We start from the raw sequence: 21,391 nt of genomic DNA, 5'->3' as shown, positions 1-21,391 counted from the left end.
CAATATTGAAAACAAAAGAACTGCAGGGAAGTAGAAACATTCATAGAAATATCTTACGAACATCATTACACTAAAATAAGAAGAATCTTTCTCCACTCTGGGCAGGGAAAAGTGCCTCTGTGCAAACTGCCAAAAGCAGTGGCTGACACCCCTACACTTGTAAAGTGTGCAGTAGTGACGACTCAAATGTTCTCATGATCGTATTGAGTTTAGATCTCAGCTATGGAGACAAGAATACCTTGGGGTGGTGTTTCCTTTGGAACCAAGGATGAGCAATTCCAAATGTGGCAGCCCTGTGGTGAGCTAACAAGTGGCCCAGCTAGGTCAATGCTGTGTCCATAGGCCCCTCAGTAGCAGCCAGCTTCCCCCCCTCAATAACTAGAGATACTTGGAGGATACCCTGATGAAATACCTTTAGAGAATATGGGAAACTTTTCCAAGGCTGCACAGGCAAATCTAGCATGGCTAGGTGAGGCACCCCAATTTAGCTGGAGTTTGAGGCTGATAGTAAAGATCATTTTACATAAGTAAGTGCATCCGAACTACAACAGAAGCAGAGAAAGGCCCCATAGAGGTGGAAACACTACCATGTAGTAATTGCCTATTTTCTTTCCTGATGCACAAATGCACTCTGGCATTTGAGTTTTTCAAATGCAGGTGACACTTATCCCCTGACTGCATAATAGGTTACAAATAGGATACTTTATTATGAGTGAATAACTTTCTCAAACCTTTCTGATAACTTTTTTCCAAAAACAAAGTATATAAGCAATGATGTGAGGCACCTAAGCAATTTGTGTCATGCTGATGAGACTGTAGAATGGTGTTTGTGTTTACCTAGTTTCTAATAGGAATGTCTGACTATTTCACAAAAATCACTGATTTCTTTGCTTTCAATGTTTTTAGGACAACATCAACATAGATGAAGCTGCTCGATTCTTAGTAGAAAACATCCTTGCCAACTACAGAACCTTTCCTAATGAAGAGAATGACATGGGGAGACCAAAACTGGACCTAGACCCATTGAAAGCAGAGAGTAAATCACAGTGCTGCTAATGGTACCACTGCTGAGTAAATGTTACGGGATGAATTACAAGACTGTTCCTTAAATTGGACTGCTGCTATGGTGCTGCATTGTGACCATCCATATGGGGTGTCTGGTATTAGCTAACTAGGTGATTCTTTTGGGTGTTTACATATTCTTGTTCAGCATGGAACTGAGTATCATGTGAGAGATCACTCCACTTGCTTGACTGGCTGTGTCTGAGTCTGGTTAGGGTCTTCTTTCTTGAGAACATAAGGTAGGTAGTGTTTACACTCCTAAAAAGGAACAAAGATAACATTCAGTGTCTAGTTTGCTTCTAGGACATTTGCTACATTCCAGATAGGACTCATTTGTCATGGTTTTAACTGAATAAACACTTGCACCTTTACAGTAAATTTTTCCCTTGTCACCAGTAAGGTCCCACTTCAGCAGGCTCACTTATGCACTTGTCTGCATTTATTATCCCCCACCATGAGGATCTATCTCATTGCTAGTTCTCCTGGATTGAGACATCCCAGAAATCTCAAAGGGGCTAATGACCAGATGGAAGATATCTATCTTAGTGTGTCCACTAAGGGTGAGTGAAGTAGATGGCTTTTACCACTGCGTTAAGGGTAAATGATTGTACTGAACAGGAGAAAGGCATGGTTTTAGAAATACTAATAAAAAAGCATCTCCAGCCATTTAAGGCAGACTATTTTCAGCTAATACTTTACATATGAAACACATTAATGAATGCAGTTGTAATCCTGGTATATAGTTATGGTAACCTTGCCCACATGTGCATCCAGAAATAAACAAAGTAACCTTTGTGTGCACTAACACTGAAAATTTTACCAATAATGCAGAAAGTAATATATCTTGCTGTTCTGTGATAATGTACTTGTTTTTTTTTCCTTTTATCTTGAGGTGGTTCTGAATGCTATGAGGGAGGAGTGAGATCTTAAAGGAAATAGCTTAACTGGTTCTTGCTAGCCTGGAAAAAAAAAAAAAACCTCCCACACTACCCCACCACAAAATCCAAGCTCTTTCTTTTTTCAGTTTTAGAACAGTGCTGCACTCTGACTACTTGCAGTTGGTGAACTGGCTCACCAGTTTGTAACTCTGTATACTGAAATGCTTATGTTCCCTTGTTATAACTCATATTTTTGGCAGCAAATGAAGATCAAAAGGATTAGAGAGATTTCACGGTTCTTGAATACAGTCTGGAACTCTGGCTCTGCTTGGCTGAAAGGTTTTGAAGCTCCTCTGTTTTTTAAAAGTTTCTTCTGTCTTGGTGCCTCATTGCTACTGACTTCAGAGGTCTTGTCTTGCTTGGTCTGATGGTGCTGATGCTTACTTAAACATCAGCATGAAGTATATGCCAGATTGTATATACTTAAATCTGTATTGAAATTTCCTAGGCTGTCCTTTTTTTCTAAAGAGAAACATACTTTTTAAAAGAAATAAATATATTTGGGCATCTTACATGTTGTTGTATTCTTTTGAGAAAATGAGTCTTTATATTGTCTGTTCCCCCTATACACAAATGCTTTCACTGATATTTGAGAACAACTTCATCTTCTAGTAGCTGCTACATTATAGACTTATTTTAACTTACCACGGTGAGGCTTGTCATAAGCTAGAACTGGGTTTAGCTAGCTTAGGATTATAAAATAATTCAGATGAAAAGATTCTTAGGAGTGTTCTAAGCCAACACCCTTCTCTAAGGAAGGTAATAACCAGCATGCTTAGGCTTTCATGTGGTCTGGTCTTCAGTAAAGGAGACCATATGGCCTTGGGAAAGTTGTTTCAATGACTGATTGTCCCCTCAAAGTTCATCTAGTCTGAACCTTTAACTTCAACTTACATCCATAGTCTCTCATCCTCATACTGTGCACCACTGTAAATTGTGTAAATTAGGGTTGTGCAGATTTATTGGATGCTTAAATCTTGATTGCTACTTCAAAAATTCTTTTGAAAGCCTGTAGCATTGCAGAAAGGAAGTTTTACTCGTCCATTACTTGCTTGGTGGCTTGTTTGGGTTGTTAACCTTTCTAGGTAACCTGGAACTACCATAATAATCTTATTCAGTCACTTGTAGAACTCCATTTAGACTGTAAACTCAGTTTTAATAAGTTGTTTAATCTCTAGTCTCTTTTTAAACTTTAATTACAGCTGCATTAATCCAATAACTAGCCAGTGGAGCGTGTGTAGCCTGTTTATTTGCTTCTTGACTAGATAAAAAAAAAAAAAAAAAGTATATATATATGTATGTATCGTGGTGACCAGTCAGATGGTGCAATTTCCTGTTCACTGGGCTTTAACTGTAAGTTTACTGAGCCTATGCACTATAACATGAAGTTTGTCACTAATGGGCAAAAGAAGGCTAGTTCTTGAGTCTGTCTACTATGGCATAGGAGGCTGGTCTACAGTCAAAAGTCTTTAAAATACCTACTTTCCTGGGGAAACTGCCAACAGAGGCACACTTTTTTTTCTTCGAAACAGCTATAGCACTTTTTTATTTTTAATTTTCAGAATCAATAGCAACATAAAAAATTCTGAAGCTTTGGGAGGCTACTTAAATTCATTAGTTTTACCTAAGTCCTGCCAGTGGCAGTATAATCCTATGCAGATCAGTTTTAAGAATGTCTACATTTCTGCTTGAAGAGCTTTTGCTACTATGTTTAAGCAGTGTCCTTGTTTTGTATGTAGCTTGTGTTCTTCAAGCTCCACCTGCATGAAGAATGGCCAAGACTCTCAAATTGTAGTGGAGTATACTAATTTTGATATGGCTTCTCACTGACTGGAGAAGCCGAGACAGTCATCCAGGGAGTTTGAGTTGGTTTTGTATAGTTGTATACATTTTATTTTCTCATTAATATCTTCCTTTTATTATTGTTGCATCGAAGCTGTTTTAAAGTTAGTTTCCAAACCACAGGACTCTCTCATTTCCCTTTTCCCTCTCCTGTAAGTGGGAGATTTTGGCTAAAAGCTAAACCCTGGTGGGGGCAGAGAAGGGGCTAAACCAGGACAGCTAGTCTTCCTTTGTGTTACAAGCTGCATTTTAACTCCTGATACTTGGAGGGATCATTACTATGTTTGAAACTCATGGAGAGAATCAGGAAGTCTGATCAAGCCAGAAGGCGTAGGAAAAGGCCAGCGTTCTAGCCTGAGAGAGGGAAGTGGAGCAACTCCCTGGCAGAGGAGACTGAGACACTATTTTGTGGAGAAGTGTTTACCTCAGTTAAACTTGTCGTGAAGCCCTGTCCTAATTAACCTAAGAACTGTGATTTGGAAAGATGTGTGGAATTCTAAACAGACCCAATTCAACTTTGGACTAATAAGTGAGCTAAGTGTCAAATAACATTTTATACATGTGCAGGATGTATAGTAAAGTGATGCTTCATCTCAATCAGGTGAAACGAGGCCCCCATGATATTTTATTTCATTCTCTTGCAATCTGAAATGTCATCCTTAAATGAGCAAGTACCTGACTTCTTAGTCCTTACATTTAAGGGACAGTTTTGAGATTAAAATTTTAATAAAAATCTGTAATCAGTGCCTAAGTAAAATGTATTCCCTGGTGTGTTTCCGTCAACTAATTTCGTAAAGACTGGTGATGGCATATAGTCTTCCTGGATTGTAGTTGTGTGGTATGTCTGTGCAGCTAATGAAAAGTCAGCCTCTATTCATTTAGAAAGCTTAATGAGGTATTGCAATTGCCAAGAAAACTAGAAGGGAGTTAGACCAATTAATGATCTTTCAGTGTGGGATTTTCTAGGTGTGTCTCAATTGCAGTAGTAGAAAAGCATGAGCTATTCCAAGCTCCAGAGTTTTGTTTCTTTAAACTTTGTGTCAGACTATTGATCTGTAATAGCACACACTCTCCTTAAGTTGTACAAAACCTTGTTTGTCTGTAATGATCAATTGCTGCAGAACAGTTTGAGTCATTCTTGAAATATGGTGATAAGAGGAAATGGTTATAAAACAAATATGTGTAGTCAAATTATGGTATTGAATAGTGAAACATTTTGCTCTTAAACTGTTGCTTCCTTTATTTTTGTAGTATTAACATCTTGATAGTGACCTTGGTTCCAAAACAGAAAATTGACTACCTCTGTCTTTGTTTACAGAACACTTTATTTGGTACAGAAACACGTTTCTCCTAAGTGTGTGTATGTCTTCGTCTGTCACATAATGAATTACTAAAGAATTCAAGAAATACGAGTGGCAATATACGTTCAGGAGTAAAAAATATATTGACAAATGCCTGAGAAATAATGATTCTGAATTGAAATACATCATTAACTTAGCAGTACATAAAAGGACAATTCAGATAGTTTTGTTCTGCAGCAGAATAATATTGAAAATAAGGAACATGCTAGATTCAGATACAACGATGTAGTGAAGATTATTTGAAAGAAATTGTGCCTGTATTGTACATGACTGTTATAAAGCTCTGTCTCTAAGATCACTTCTCTGTTTCAATTTGTGCCTAAACAGGAAAAAAAGAAGTGCTTAGTGTATTTTTAAAGACATGATTATGGATTCTTGTTTATTCACTGAAAATTTTAGCTTAGACAACCTATGTGGCTTGCGTACTCATGTAATTCTACTAGATGGCTATTTTGTCATTTCAGCCTGTGTACATAGAAAATGCTTTCTGTCCCAAGTACCTTTTTTAGGTAGATATGGTGTTTCTTATACCTTTGGCTTGAGAGGTACGCAAATAGAGGGCTAGCATCTCAGTATTGGTTCCCTCATCCTTTGGCAAACATAATGAGATGAGTATAGTGATCTGGTATCTTTTTATCACTGAGTAAATCACTATTTTGGCCTGAAATCTAAATGGAATTAAAATACACAGGATTCCTGACCTTATAACTCAAAATGAAATGAAAATGTGCAGGATTCTTGGTTTTACTCTCCTTAGCTTTTAACTGGAAGTAAAAGGTAGCTGCTGCATGTCATGTGCCATTTCAATACTGAAGGATTTTGTATCTTTTTACAGGTTCTAGGAATAAAAGAAAATGTTCAGTCTTTTGAGAAAATATTCAGGCTGCTTCTGTTTCACCTCATCATTTTTTTGTAACTTAATCTTTTAACCTGTTTATTATCATGAGCTTTCTAAAAGCTGAAGTTATGCTGTTATTGGTCCTGTTGGAAAGCTCTTGGCTTCCTAAAGGTCAAAGATAGCATGGACATTCTGCTAATTCCATTTCTAAAGTCTTCTGCCCTTCCCGATTTGTATCAAAATAGTATGTAGTATCCATCCAGAATAATGGACTTTCAACCTGTTGCATTCAGATGGGTTTGCTTTTTGATTTTTGTATTTCAATAGTGGTCTCTAGACAGTGGTATTGAGGGTTACTCTGTAGGATAGTACTTGGTCCACATTATCCATTTACATTGTTCCTATTATGTCAGAGCATCTTTGATTATAATGAGTTAATTTTAAGTGACAGGGCTATCCCAGCATTGATGTAGCAAAATGTCTGCCCCACCAAGGTACATTCAGTATTAACTTTAAATTACTATGCCTTAAGCATGATTTTGTAGTCTGTCAGTATTTATTCAGCATAGTACAATATAGAAATATTTGTATTGTGCACAAATATTACTCCTAGTCTCTATTCCCTGGACAGCATCTGGCTGATTGGAGTGCGAAGTGACAGGGCCTGATTGACAGACCTAGAGCAATGTGGGTTGACCTATGAATGATTTGTATTGCTCTACGATGTGTACTGTTTAATCTGTAACTTCTCACATTGCTGTTATAAGTGGAATTGTGCTGTGCTACTCCTGGCACAGAGAGCATGAGAAAGAGAGGCGGTAACCAGCTGGGGCCAGAGACTCTGCATTTTTGGGGTGATGTAATTTGTTTATTCAACAACATAAAAGCTAGATCCCTTGCAATGATGGTTGGAGACCTCACCTACAAGTGGATGTACTGCACGGGACCCTCCAGTTGCCGGGACAGCCTCTCCAAATCCTCACTGTGAAAAAGGGGCTCCCCTGCAGATCTGATGATGATGACAGGGCGATTTGTGATGTATCTTTCTTAATTACTGTACTTATTCTCCTGTACTAATGATTAGACGCATTGCCTTTAAAAGTTGTTACTGCTAACTTGTTGATGGCTATGAATCATTTGTTACCTTGCTTGCTGTAACAAGTTGAGTAAAACTTCATTTCACAGAGTATTAGAGAGTTTGGACTTTTATGCTGATTGTGCTTTGTGCTTAGCACCCTGTGGTAAATCAGTGCTGACACTTTTATTGATATAAGAGTACATATGGGCAAACTATCTTGCTTGAAGCCTAAAGAATTCCTGTTTCAACTGTGCTTTGCCTAAGGTACCCAGAATCACTGCCTTCTAGGATTTAATAGTTTAAGGAGCAAGGGCTTTCAGTTAGATTGTCCATTGGGATGCCATTTATTTTCACTAGATTATTGTTTTAAGCACAATTAATGAGATTTACCATGGCTTGATTGGTTATGATGGCATTTGTGTCATATATGTGATGGCGCAAGTGTCCTAATGACTTGCATCTTTCAGTGTATCTGAAGTCTGAGAATGTAAACTGCGTTGCAGGAGTATTTTTATTTAGGGAAGATGATTTGGTTTTACTTGGTAGACTGGAAGAATAAGCTCGAAGACATCTTACAGCTATACCTATTTATGGTCTTGTTCCTGACATTTCTTGAAGAATGTTAATCACATATTACAAAATATTTATCTAGTGATCTTATTTTGCATTTTTAAAAGACTGTTTGATTTTTAGCTTATATACACAACTGTAACCCCACTTAAAACTGCAGTGAAATTAATCATTATTAAAAAAGATTTGCTATGGTTTGCAGCATGCCTTAACTTAAAACAAGATTTAACTATTTAAATCTCGGGCAAAGAAGTTACATCCTTAATTGTAAATAACAGGTAAAATACTGTAAATAACAAGTAAAATACTGATTTAGTAGTGTCTACAGTTCAGTAGTTAACACTGCATTAAGATGATGTGTTATTCTAAAAAGATAAATATTCTTCCATCCCTCAGGCTACAATCAAAATTAATCATATCTTTTAACAAAGATTTTTTTTTTTAAAGAGGTAACACTACTTCCTCTGTTGGTATCCCTATGTTTTAACATTTGCCATTGCTAGAATACCACAGTTGTCCTCAACTCCAAACTTCAGATAGGGTTTTCACATAGTATCAAAATGAGGGAGAAGGCTTTCATTTTGACATAGAGAAACTCTTGTTATGACTCATCAAACGTAAATTTAGAAAAGAAGGGCTATGGCCCTGTCTGTTTCTCTAAGATACTTCAATTTTTGTTTGCTGTCTGCTCTGACTGCTTCCACTTTATCCCCTTCTACAGTATGTGAAAGTTTTGGGCAGGGCCAGCTTGACTGGTAAACCCTCTTGTGTAGGTTTAACCACCTAGTTAACTAACTAGATGGCTTTTGCTAAGTGTATATCCTGGTAGTTGAAGGTTCCACCACCCATCGCTGTCAGTGTGGTTTTCAGTAGTCCATTGTATCATTTCATTTTCCTGGAGGCTGGTGCATAACAATGTAAGATTGGAGGAGACCCTGGGAGATGAAGTAGTCCTACACCTCTGCCCAGAGCAGAGTCAGCTTGATTATGTCCAGCTTGATGGAGACTCCACAGTCTCATTGCAAAACCTGTCCCAGTGTTTGACCACCCTTGCTGTAATTAAAAACGAAACAAAACAAAAAAGGCCACCCAGTTAAAACCTCTTGTTTTTAAAAGGAACTTCCTGTATTTAAATTTTCGCATTGTCTCTGATCCTATAAATGGGCACCTTTGAAAAGAATCTGTCTTTAGTCTCCCCATCAGGTATTTCTGCACATTAAGGTTCACCCCTTTTCCACAATCACGGGTATTCTCTTAAGGCAAGAAATATTCCCCTGTCTTGTTCTAGAATCGTTCTGGTTTCTGTAAAATCAGAGAACAGCTAAGTTTGAATTTCAAAACTCCTGAGAGAAGCTCTAGTTGTGTTTCTGTTCATATTTACTACTTTTCTGCTCTCTCCAACTAGTATTAGTAGCTGCAAAAAGTGCAAAGTATGTGGGGCTAAAAGGCTGTTTTCCTGTAAGTGACTTGTCTGCTATAGCCATTGACGATGTTAAAAAAACCCCAGTGTTTTGAATGGTTTCTTAGAACCCTGGCGACCTGAATGCCACCTATTCATTGCTAACCAATACCTGTTATCTTAGTATCTGTTTAGCTTCATCCCAATGTCTTCCTAATATACAACTTCACTGTTCTCCTTGTTTTACTGTCTTGTATATTTATTTCACTTTTTCCAACTGCAATGTGCCTCTGCCCTAAAAACTTTTCCCTTCAGGGAATCTCTGTCAGATGTACTTCATGGCTTGAGACACTAGGCCAATGAAACGACTCATTTGACCTTGCAGATTCTTTGCCAGTTAGAAAATCAGCTTTTTTAAAATTCAGATTAACTTCTTTCCTTTCTTGCCATTGCTATTAGGTTATGGAATTCTAAATTAAGTTTTTGGATAAATAAAAAGATGGAACTTGATGGATGCAAAACTTGAGCTTCTATTTTTTTCTTCACAAAGCAGCCAGATATGTGCTTTTAATCCTATCACTCTGCAAATAAATGTATTGTAGAATTTTATGGTAAAAGATGTATTTCTGTCCTTCCTCCTTCACCACTGAAAAATGTTAACAGACAGATGCACTCAAATTTCAGCTACTTTTCTGTTGTCTTTCCTAGAATTGTATTGCAAGAATTATATTTTCTGGGATACTGCAAATCTCACTGGTCATCCTGAAAGGGATCGGGAATGAAATTTTTCTACTGGGAAAACTTTAACAGGTGCCTTTTACCCCTATATTTCAAGATGCTTTTCCATAGTAGTTTCTCTGTCCAGTGAGTATAGAGAAAGAAAAGGGGATTCAGAGGAACAGATGGAAATCACAGACTCTCTGAGGTGTTTTTTTTTAACCTGTGTTCTGGGTCATGACCTCTGTCTTATAAGTTCCAGCCTCATTCTCCAAGTATGTGTGAGCACAGCATGGTGTGAAGGTTAACAGCTCTGACTGGTACTGAAGTGGTAGCCAGCTGTTTAAACCCACGCTGTGTCTGCTATTATTCATCTGCATGCCCTTATCAATATTTGATAGCATAATTGTCTGAAGAGAGACCAGCCGCTCAGTTTGAAAATAAATAAATAAACCTCAAATGTTTACTTGGTTTTTGAGCGAGAAGTATCCAAGGTACCTTGTTTAAAATGGATGCCATTGGACATAGTGCTGAAGGTAATGCAAAGATGTGGAAGATTTTCCACTCTGAAATTTAGAAGTGTATATATGTCCTTCTGTCATCTTGATATAAACCAAGATCTGTCACTTGTCTAAAGTAAGCCTCTAGATGTAGCAACATCTGCATATTTTTCCTTCCAACTTTTGATCTTCTCATGCCCTCTGCAACTTGACAAATAAATCTTCATTGATTTTTGTATTTCAAAAAGACTTAGCTTGAACAAGAACAAGCAAAGAAGCACGTCCTGTTTTATCATGGATTTCTCATCATGTGCTACAGACTGGGAAATAGCAAATAGGCTAAGAGTTAGAGAGTAGTTGTTGACAATAATATATCTGAAAATGGATTGTACCTGGAATATATCTGAAAAAGCCCTCTTATTTTTGTTGAAGTCAACTATCTGCTGAATTCAAAAGTAGCCAATGAAGGTTTACCTGACCTTGGTAGAACTCCATTCACTTTGGTAATCTTAGACTTCATATCAGGAATTAATCATAGAATCATTGAGGTTGGAAAAGACCTCTAAGGTCATCCAGTCCAATTGTAAGCCCAACACCACTGAGCCTACTAAACCATGTCCCATGTCCCCAAATGCCATGTCTACACACATCTTTTAACATCTGCAGAGATGGTGACTCCACTACTTCCCTGGGCAGCCTGTTCCAATGCTTTATGACTCTTTTGGTAAAGAAATTTTTCTTAATATCCAATCTAAACCTCCCCTGGAGCAAATTGAGCCATTTCCTCTCATCCTATCACTCGTTACTTGGGAGAAGAGACCAGCACCACCTGGCTACAACATCCTTTCAGGTAGCTCTAGGGAACGAATTAGTTGAATAATTTTGAAATAAAAATAAATAAATAAGTACTTGCACACTCCAGCTCTGAAATCTCTCCAGCCTCCAGGACTGACTCTATTTTCTTGCTTCCTTCTCATGTGGTTTATATCTACTGATATAAGAAGGGGGAAAAAAATTCCTACCATTTCAAGTTGGTATCTTTTACTCTTGATGTTTACTTGTTCAACAGCAGCGTAGTCATGTGACTAGAGTATTCATAACTGCAATGCAGTTTAAAAATGTTTTTGGCTTTTTTTCAAATAATTGCATTTAGAGATCTCAGAACTGTAGAGTAGTTTGGGTTGGAAGGAACTTTAAAGATCATCCAGTTCCACCCCCCCTGCCATGGGCAGGGACACCTCCCACTAGATCAGGCTGCCCAAGGCCCCATCCAACCTGGCCTTGAACACCTCCAGGGATGGGGCAACTTTCTTGGGCAACCTGTTCCAGTGCCTCACCACTTGAAGATCATAGAATCATAGACTGGTTTAGGTTGGAAGGGACCTTAAAGATCGTCTAGTTCAAACCTCCCTGCCATAAAGATCCTTGAAGCTACTGCATGACCTCAGAATGCAGTGTTTCATCACCTTGGAAGCGAAGTTTTTTCCCACAAAATGCACTCTATGCCAGATTGTTGGTTCCTTCAGCACGAAGGTGGCTGCAAGGTGGATGTTGGTCCCTCCTCCCAAGTGATAGGTGATAGTACAAAAGGGAAGGGCCTCAAGCTGCATCAGGGGAAGTTTAGATGGGACATGAGGAAAAATTTCTTCACCAAACGGGCTATCGGGCACTGGCAGAGGCTGCCCAGGAAGATGGTTGAGTCACCATCCTGTCTCTCTTATTAAGTTTAAAGTCTCTGAAAAACTTAGGTTGTAATCTGTCTGCAATTTTTTCATTCCTGTTGTGTTTGCCTATCCTGACATTCCGTTTGGGGTTTTTTTGTTTTGTTTTTTTTTGTTTGTTTTTTTTGTTTGTTTGTTTGTTTTTTTAATCACAGAATTGTTTGGGTTGGAAGGGACCCTAATGATCAGATAATTCCAAACCGCCTGCCATGGGCAAGGACACCTCCCACTAGATGAGGCTGCCCAAGGCCCCATCCAACCTGGCCTTGAACACCTCCAGGGATGGGGCAGCCACAGCTTCCCTGGACAACCTGTGCCAGTGTCTCACCACTCTCATAGTGAAGAAATTCTTCCTAATGTCCAGTATAAATCTGCCCCCCTCCAGTTTATACCCATTGCCCCTAGTCCTGTCACTCCAAGCCTTTATAAACAGCCACTCCCCAGCTTTCCTGTAGCCCCTTCAGCTACTGGAAGGTGTTTCCCCTGTTGGCACTATATCAATTATACCAGTTTTCTTGGAGAAGCCGCTTAGAGGCTCAGAGGTGACTTAGAGTTATCAAGAGTTACCAAGCACTGGCAGAGGCTGCCCAGGGAGGGGGTTGAGTCCTCATCCCTGGAGCTGTTTATAAGGCAGGTAGATGAGGTGCTTGGGGACATGGTTTAGCAGTGGACACGTACGGTTGGACTCGATGATCTACAAAGTCTTTTCCAAGCTGATGCCCCTGTGCCCGCTGCCCCCCCCCCCCCCCCCCCCCCCGGGGCCGGGCCGGGCCGGGTCTCCCGGCAACGCGCGGGACGCGGCCGGCGAGCGGCCATGGCCGCCAAGGGCAGCAAGAAGAGGGAGCTCGGCAGCCGTACCAGCTCCACCGTGCAGGGCGTCACCATCAAAGAGTAAGAGCTCCGGGGCAGGGAGGGAGGGAGCGGGATGAGGGCTGCCGGCCCCGCACCGCGGTTGGGTGGCGGCGTGGAGAGGGAGTGAGGAAGAGTCGTTGCATGTCTTGGCTTGGAAGGGACCCACGAGAATGGTCGAGTCCCTGCACAGGTCACCGCAACACTCACGCCCTGGGCCCGAGGGCGTTGTGCAAATGCTTCTTCATTGTTGTCAGCCTTGGCACCCTGACTGCTTCCCTGGGGAGCTGCCTTAGGGCTCCACCGCCCTCTGGGTGAAGAACCTTTCCCTGAAGGGAAGGATCCAGTGCACCCTCAGCAAGTTTGCAGATGACGCCAAGCTGAGTGGTGCAGTTGCCACGGTGGAAGGATGGGATGTCATCCAGAGGGACCTGAACAGGCTGGAGAAGTGGGACTATGTGAACCATATGAGGTTCCACAAGGGCAAGTGCAAGGCCGTACTACACATGGGTCAGGGCAGTCCCCAATTTCAGTACACAGAGGGAGGTGACGTGACTGAGAGCAGCCCTGCAGAGAAGGACTTGGGCGTGTTGGTCGATGAGAAACTTGACATGAGCCGGCAACGTGCGCTCACAGCCAAGAATGCCAACCTTGTCCTGGGCTGCATCAAAAGCAGCATGGCCGGCAGGTTGAGGGAGGTGATTCTGCCCCTCTATTCCTCTCTTGTGAGACCTCATCTGGAGTATTGTGTCCAGTTCTGGAATCCTTAACATAAGAAGGATATGGAGCTGTTGGAACAGGTCTAGAGGAGGGTTACAAGGATGGTGAGAGGGCTGGAGCACCTCCCATAGATGACAGGCTGAGAGAGTTGCTATTGTTCACCCCAGAGAAGAGAAGGCTCGGAGGAGACCTTAGAGCAACCTTCCAGTACCTGAAGGGGGCTACAAGAAGGCTGGGGAGGGACTGTTTACAAAGGCTTGGAGTGACAGGACTAGGGGCAATGGGTATAAACTGGAGAGGGGTAGATTTAGCCTAGATATAAGGAAGAATTTCTTCACAATGAGGGTGGTGAGACACTGGAACAGGTTGCCCAGGGAAGTTGTTGCTGCCCTGTCCCTGGAGGTCTTCGAGGCCAGGTTGGATGGGGCCTTGGGCAGCTTGGTCTAGTGGGAGGTGTCCGTGCCTATGGCAGGGCAGTTGGAACTGGATGATCTTTAAGGTCCCTTCCAACCTGAACTATTCTGTAATTCTATGATTCTAATATCCAACCTAAACCTCCCCTGGCAAATCTTCCTGCCACTCCCTCGGGTCCTATAATTGGTCACTTGAGAGAAGAGATCCTTTCCCTTGTGAAGAATCTGTCGACTGCGATGAGGTCTCCCTTCAGTCTTTTCCAGGCTGAACAGACGAAGTGACTTCAGCCACTCCTCATGCAGCTTCCTCTCTAAACTTCACCAATTTTGTGGCCACCTCTGGACACCCCTCCAAGCAAGGAGGTGCTTAGCCACAGTTCTGTAGGTGGAAATCACTAATACTAAGAAGGTTTACTTACTCAAGCGGATGCTTAATTAAAAGTAGTTTCAGTTTGCAAAGTGGGGTTTGGTTTTTGTTTATTTTCTTCATTTAAACTGATAGTCCAGCTTGATGTGGAAGTTTTACTTTCTTTTTCCTATGCACCTGTCCGGCAGCATCATCCTGCCAAAATGATACTGTGTGTATCTTGGACGATGCCTGGTCTAGCAGACAGGGTGCCTCAGACCTTGAGGACACCAACAGGAATGAGAAGATCACAGAGCACATGGCAGGCAGGATAGCCACTTTGCAACAGGACTGTTTCTGTGTGTGAGGGTCAGCACGTTGGCCGCAGCTCACAGTACAAAGCATTCAATTTATGGTCAGGACTTGGCAGAAATTAAGTGCTCACTGAAATGTTGTTTGAGTTTAAAGGAACATCAAAACTGTGAATAAGGACAACAATTTTGGAAATATGCACCCACCTTTTTCATCAGGTAGAGGAAGCTATATAGCTGAAGTTCTCAGGGCACAATGGTTAACGCCTCTTACAGCGCATCAATTTCATTTACAAAGGAGAAACACAATTCCCAATGTCTTGAACATTTGCTTTATGATATAATGAATCTGCAGAAATTAAGTATAACATTAGTGTGAATTTGTACGTTTCTGTGAAAATGTATGTTTCTTCGTGCAAAGACAAATAAATAAATAAATAGAATACATTTCATTGTTGCTATTTTGAGTTCTAGTTCTATGTTTTGGGCAGCTTTCTTACCCTACTGTAAGCTTGCATGTACGACACTGGCACGATTCAGATGAAAAAGGTATCTGATGTGTGTTCCTATGCCCATTTTTTTTCTTGCCATGAATTGAAGTTTCAGTTGTATCACTTATTTCTTTCTTGAAATCGGTCATCAAATGCCCCTTTGTACTTATTTCATATCCAGTTTCCCAGCCTTTGCTAAGAAGTAGATTACTTCATCTTTTCATACTTCCATTCCGTATTTCACACCTTGATTCCCAGTATCTGTAATTCCTCCCTTTTCACTGCATCCCTTTGCATATTAACCTTGTTTGTTTGTTTATTTTATCCACAGCCCTGCAGCCTCTCATATTTACTGCTTCAAGCAGTTTATAATTTTTTTTTCTGATGTAATCTAAGCTGTCAGATAAACTTTTATTTTTTTAGCACAGTTTGAGAAAAAATTATCCTCTTACTTCCCAGTGTATGTGAAACTGAATGGGCTGTCATCCAAAAGATTTTGTCCAATATTTCAGGTTTTGCCCCTGATCAGCATTCTTATAGTGTGAGAATTTTTTATCTGTTCCATTAATTTGAGATACATTTTTCTTTGGAGAGTTGTTTGTTTTTTTTTTTCCTGCCAGCAGTCTTGGCTGCCTGGGGAAGTTCCACTTGACTGTAGGTTGGCAAATGTTATGTCCATTTACAAGAAGGCTCAGTTCCAAGGAACTACAAGCCTGTTGGTCTGACCTTGCTGCTGAGAAAGGTTATGGAGCAGGTCATCTTGAGTGCTATCACACAGCACATGCGAGATAACCAGGTGATCAGGCCCAGTCAACATGGGTTTATGAAAGGCAGGTACTGCCAAACTAACCTTCTATGGCAAGATTACCTGCTTGATGGATGACAGAAAGGCTGTGCGTATAGTCTAGCAGGACTTTAGTAAAGCCTTTGACACTGCTTCTGACAGTATTCTGCTTGAGAAACTGGCTACCCCTGGCTTGGATAGGTGTACCCTCTGGTGGGTTAAAAAATATCTGGGTGGCTGGGCCCAAAGAGTTGTGCTAAATGGAGTTAAATCCAGTTGGAGGCCGGTCACAAGTAGTGTGCTGCAGGGCTCAATGCTAGGTCCAGTCCTGTTCATCTTTATCAATGATCTGGATGAGGGGATTCAATGTACCATTAGTAAATTCACAGATGACACTAAGCTGGGAGGAAGTGTCGATCTGCTTGAGGGTAGGGAGGCTCTACAGAGGGATCTGAATAGGCTGGATCGATGGGCTGAGAGTAGTGGTAGGGGGTTCAACAATCCCGTGCAACACTAGAGGCTTGGAGAATAGTGGCTGGGAAGCTGCCTGGCAGAGAAGGACCTGGGAGTGTTGGTTGGTTGACAAGTTGAACTGTGTTCAGTTTTGGGCCCCTCACCACTTTGGGCCCCAGCACTATTGAAGTGCTGGACTGCATACAGAGAAGGGCAACAAAGCTGATGAAGGGGCTGGAGACCAAGTCTAATGAGGAGTGAGTGAGGGAACTGGAGTTGTTCAGCCTAGAGAAAAGAAGGATGAAGGGAGACCTTATACCTGCCTAGAAGTATCTGAAAGGTTGTAGCAAGGTGGGTGTTAGGTCTCTTCTCCCAAATGACAGGCGATCGGATGAGAAGAAATGGCCTCAAGTGGTGCCAGGAGAGGTTCAGATTAGACATTAGGAAAAATTTCTTCACCAAAACAGTTACTGGGCACTGGAACAGACTGCCTAGGGTGGTGGTTGAATCACCATCCCTGGAGGTATTTAAAAGACAGGTAGCTGAAGTACTTAGGGACATGATTTAGTAAAGGTCGGGAATGGTTGGACTCGGTGATCTCAAAGGTCTTTTCCAACCAAGTGATTCTATAATTCTTCTATAGTAAAATCATTAATTCTCTCTTATACATAATAACTCATGAAAGAATAATTCTTGTGAACTTAGTTATTTGTATCAGAATATCTAGAACATTATCTGTCTTTTTCTTTAGTATATTGTTACTTTAGGCTTTATTAAATAAGACCATGATGGATAAATCAGATGAGAAAATTGTTTTCCTAGTGTCAAGCTGAAGTGAGAATATTTAATTAGAAACTATTTGAATGGTGTTAAGTTTTACTGAAACACCTTTAAAATGGAATCCAGGAGATGTACTAGATTTATATTTGAAATCTCATGTTGGACCTAAAGGACAGGAGACATAATTTTTCTCTCGCTCTGCAATTATCAGCTAATTGCAATAGAACTAATATCTAGCATATACTAATGCTAATTGAGTGTTAGTTACAAATCAGAGCACAGGAATACTTACTTCCTTCTCTAAGGCTATTTTACATAAAGTGCACTGCCTTGAAGATGTCATAATGGTGGCTTAGTGACTTATGTTTACTAGACTATGGAAGAAACTATTACAATAACCCGATTGTAATGCAGAAACTTCATAACACAGAATATGTAGCTTGTATTAATTTCTTTCATTAAACCTGTAACTTCTGTCTAAACTGTGTCTTGTCTTCTGGGTTTATCTACGCTGTCGTTGTGATAAGGAGTGCCCATGTAAACGAGTAAGTCTCAGCTGTATACAATTCCATATAACATTTTATTGACTTGAAAAACATTCAGGAGTATGAAGAGTTGAAGTGACCTTTTTTTAAAAAAAAATTCTTATTTGGTGGAACAGCTTTTAATATACAGAACCACCTCTGTTTGTGTTTGTATCAATTTTGTATCAATTACTATTTATATTTATATATAAACAGAAGGGAGAAAACAGGAAGTCTGTGACACAAAAAATCTAAAGTTACAGCAAGTCTGATATTAATTTCCTGACTAACCTATCCCTGCTGACTTCTCATCATTCTGAAATATTACTAAGGCCTTTTTGATGGCTGGATGAAGCAGTGTTTGTTTTGGACAATACATGTCTTGCCAAGTTCATCAACCAACCTGATAAAACCTGTTCAATCTGTCAGGAAAGATTTTATGTTAGCATCTGTTCAGCTGTATATAATGGATTTAAATCAAGGAGTTGTAGTGGCAGCTTGTTCTAAACTTTTAGGTAAAGTTTGGTCTTGAAACAAACATTTTATAGGAAAAGGAGCCCCATTTTCTCATGAAACAGTAGAGAATGGTGCCATAATAGATTTGAAAGTTTTAATTCCACATTTGTTATATTTTCAATCATATTTTTCCTATGTAAGTCATAAGAGCCTTCTGAATTGATTAAAGGCTCTGTTCTAGTACAATGTTCAGTCTCAATAAGGTCTTCATTCCGCTGAAAGCTTGGTTTCCCAAATGGACTGGAATTGATACTCCAAACTCAATATCAAAAAGACATTTTAGCATTTTTGAAAGGACTGAAAAATTGGAACATACTTCTTTTCTTTAGTCATGCTATAAGCCAGTGGTCTCCAGATTTTTAGGTCGTGCACCGCTTTTAGAGCCCCCTCCCCCAATATATGTATATTTATTTATTTATGAATTATATACATGCACTACTGAAGTTCTAACGTTTTCTTCCTTGTGTGTGTACCCCACTTTGGAGACCACTGCTGTAAGCCACAGAATTTCTATGGAGAGAGCAAGCAGTTAGGCAGTTTTAAGTTTTGAACTATAGTCAGTTTAAGACTACAGAAAGCTTCTTATTTTGATCAGGCTTATGGCAAAAGCTTAGAACTACAGATGGTGATTTGTTCAAAATGGAGGCTATGTATAACTTTTCAATTTTTGACATTGCTTCTAGAGTGCATTATCCTTTGTCATGGAATTTGTGATCACAGAATGGTGGGGATGCAATTGACAGCAGACAAATTGACATGTTATGTATTTATTTGGAAATAGAAAGATGCTGTATAGTAAGGGATTTCTGTATCATGTTACAGATAGTCTCTGCTTGCAGATCCATGAGAAGATGTAAATGTCATTCATTCATTAGACAGTACAATTCTAGCCCCAAATGCAGACATTGTTCAATTTGATGATTTAAGGCTAGATCTATATAATTGTCAAGAAAAAACAGCAGAGTACTGAGTTGATTCTGCAGGAGTCTACTCTGGGACAAAATGATTAAGACTACTGTTCTTAATATTCATAATTGCTGAGAAATATTGCTGAAAATGACAATAAAACAACTGTACTGTATAGCCCTATGACTTGGATCTCATTTTGGCTGGCAGTCCCTGTGTCGGAGAAATTGCTGTGTTTCCTCAGATAATGATTTTCTCCCAGTGATAGGCAAATACTAGTAATGATCATTACTGTTTCATCAAAGGCAGTTTAACAAGTCTTCTTTTAATGGGTTGTGGAAATGAGAAGTAAATCTCATACGCACAATGTGGACATATAATTACTTATGAGGTATTTCTCTGATGTTTATTTACACTCATTCTGTTGCTTAGTTTGGTGTGTTTGCAAGACAGAGACAGCTTCTGGTGTACAAATTTTCAGTATGTTTATGAGAACTTAAGTAATGTTGGTATTACTGTATCAGAAAGAGGAATGGATGTTTGCAGGCTGCCTAGGAAAAGCATTGTTGTATCAGTTTACTTTTCTGTGGTTATTGCTTGGTAGGTTTTCCCTGAGGATACCTGTTTTATTTTTCAGTACAACTTGCAGTTGCAGGAATAAAAATGTAAAAAATATTTTGCCTTTTGCCTAATACTGTCTTTCTGATAGTAAGTGCTATTTTTTTTAATACGTCTGCAATGATTGAAATACTAAATAGAAATATCAGTAGTATAGGAAAGAAAAGAGGCTAATAGTTTTTGGAAATAGTTTTTTAAAAAAAATCCTGGGAGCTGTCAATGCTTATAACAAAGAATTAGTGTTATAATTTCAACTCTTGTGGATAGCTTTAATGCAGTAGCCCTCTGAGAGTAACATGTACAAACATCTGGGTGGTATATTTTGATAACCTTAAAATTGCTCTACTTGGTTTCTAGTGAGATCAGCCTTCTTTTTTTTCCACCCATAAAAGCTAACAATAGTCAGCACAGTGCAGCTGTGCTGTGGAAAATCAGCAGTGATTATTGGTGGATATATTGTGATGCTGGAGTGGGACCTCAGAAGCATATGCAGAACGCAGGAAAATTCCTTTGGACTTGCTAAGCCTGACTTCACATGGGTCTCTGCAGGATGCTCCATTGGGTCTCGTCATTACTGTTCTCTAATTAGGTAGCAGTTCCCTTCAGGAACTAGGCAGTTGCTAGAGATGACAGGCCAAAGAGCTCAAAAGAACTGCTATCCTTAATTGCACCATTAGAGACTACTGAGAATCTGATCCTTCCCAGGTTTAAATGACTGTAGCGAATAAGAATTGATCTTTTGTTGGCACAGAAAGAGATTCTGGCTAGTAACAATGGATAATGAATTTAAATGCTTTTAAAATGAATTTGATGAAACTGTCATCAAGCCAGATCTTCTGAATTAAAACATGAGGCATCGGCATCAGCATCTGCCAGGACAATGGAAAATCTGAATTAGGGTTTGGCTAATTAGGGATAAAAGTGAGGAGTTAGTGGTTGGTGCTAAGAGAGGCAAGTGATTTAGGGATGACTGTGGCACAAGCAGGGGTCTCTCCTGTAGGAGCAGGTCAGAGTGGTGCTGGAGTTCTTTTTAGGGAGGGCATTAACTAAAAGCAGTATTTACTGCTGATGAATCCTTAAGGATCTGCAGAGACAGGCTGAAGCCAGGACTGTGTGAAAGAAATTATTTAGGTTTAGTTGTATGTCTGATTGATTGCAGTGAGTAGCAGGTTGCTGCACTGTTGTTGGTCAGTAGGTTTCTGCACCAAAGCCTGGGATTACCTAATGTTTGTCATTAAGATTAAAGCCTGGGGCAGTAAAAACAGAAAAGAGTAGCTGCATTGCTAATTCATACTTGAATTCCTGTATGCCTAGGTTAAGGAGTCAACCGAGGCCAACATGTGTTCCTCAAGTAAGTATTCTTAAGGTTTCAGGTATAGCAGTGATTTAGAGAATATAGACTGAACAGATAAATTTTTTGCTGTTTTGGGTGTGGATGGTTGAACTTAAAGCAGTTCAAGGATTCCAGGGTGTCCAACTGAAGAATTGAAGGGAGAAGTGTCTATGTGATCTAAAATTTAACCATCTGAAACACTGAGCAAATTGTACCATCATGCACATGCATACTTTCCTGACATAGTGAGGCTCGTGGATAAACTTGTTATGATCTTAGGTTCTGTTTGGGTGAAACTCTTTAATTTGTGATTGTTCATCA

At 39.9% G+C, this 21,391-nt stretch overlaps 2 protein-coding genes across 2 annotated transcripts in view; both read left to right on the top strand.

Annotated features, from left to right (window-relative positions):
* The window catches only part of RAB32 (RAB32, member RAS oncogene family), a 29,336-nt gene extending 20,882 nt beyond the window's left edge, over nt 1-8,454 (top strand). The window contains exon 3 of the mRNA XM_009558065.2: nt 907-8,454. Within this exon, the coding sequence (XP_009556360.1) occupies nt 907-1,056 (150 nt within the window). The 3' untranslated portion in view covers nt 1,057-8,454. The remainder of the gene's footprint in view (nt 1-906) is intronic.
* Nucleotides 8,455-12,840: 4,386 nt separating this feature from the next.
* Nucleotides 12,841-21,391, top strand: part of ADGB (androglobin) — a 106,019-nt gene continuing 97,468 nt past the window's right edge. The window contains exon 1 of the mRNA XM_054062330.1: nt 12,841-12,917. Within this exon, the coding sequence (XP_053918305.1) occupies nt 12,841-12,917 (77 nt within the window). The remainder of the gene's footprint in view (nt 12,918-21,391) is intronic.

The sequence above is a fragment of the Cuculus canorus genome, chromosome 3 (assembly GCF_017976375.1).
Source record: "Cuculus canorus isolate bCucCan1 chromosome 3, bCucCan1.pri, whole genome shotgun sequence".
In the NCBI taxonomy this organism is placed as follows: Eukaryota; Metazoa; Chordata; class Aves; order Cuculiformes; family Cuculidae; genus Cuculus; species Cuculus canorus.
This window is presented reverse-complemented; position numbering and strand designations above follow the sequence as displayed.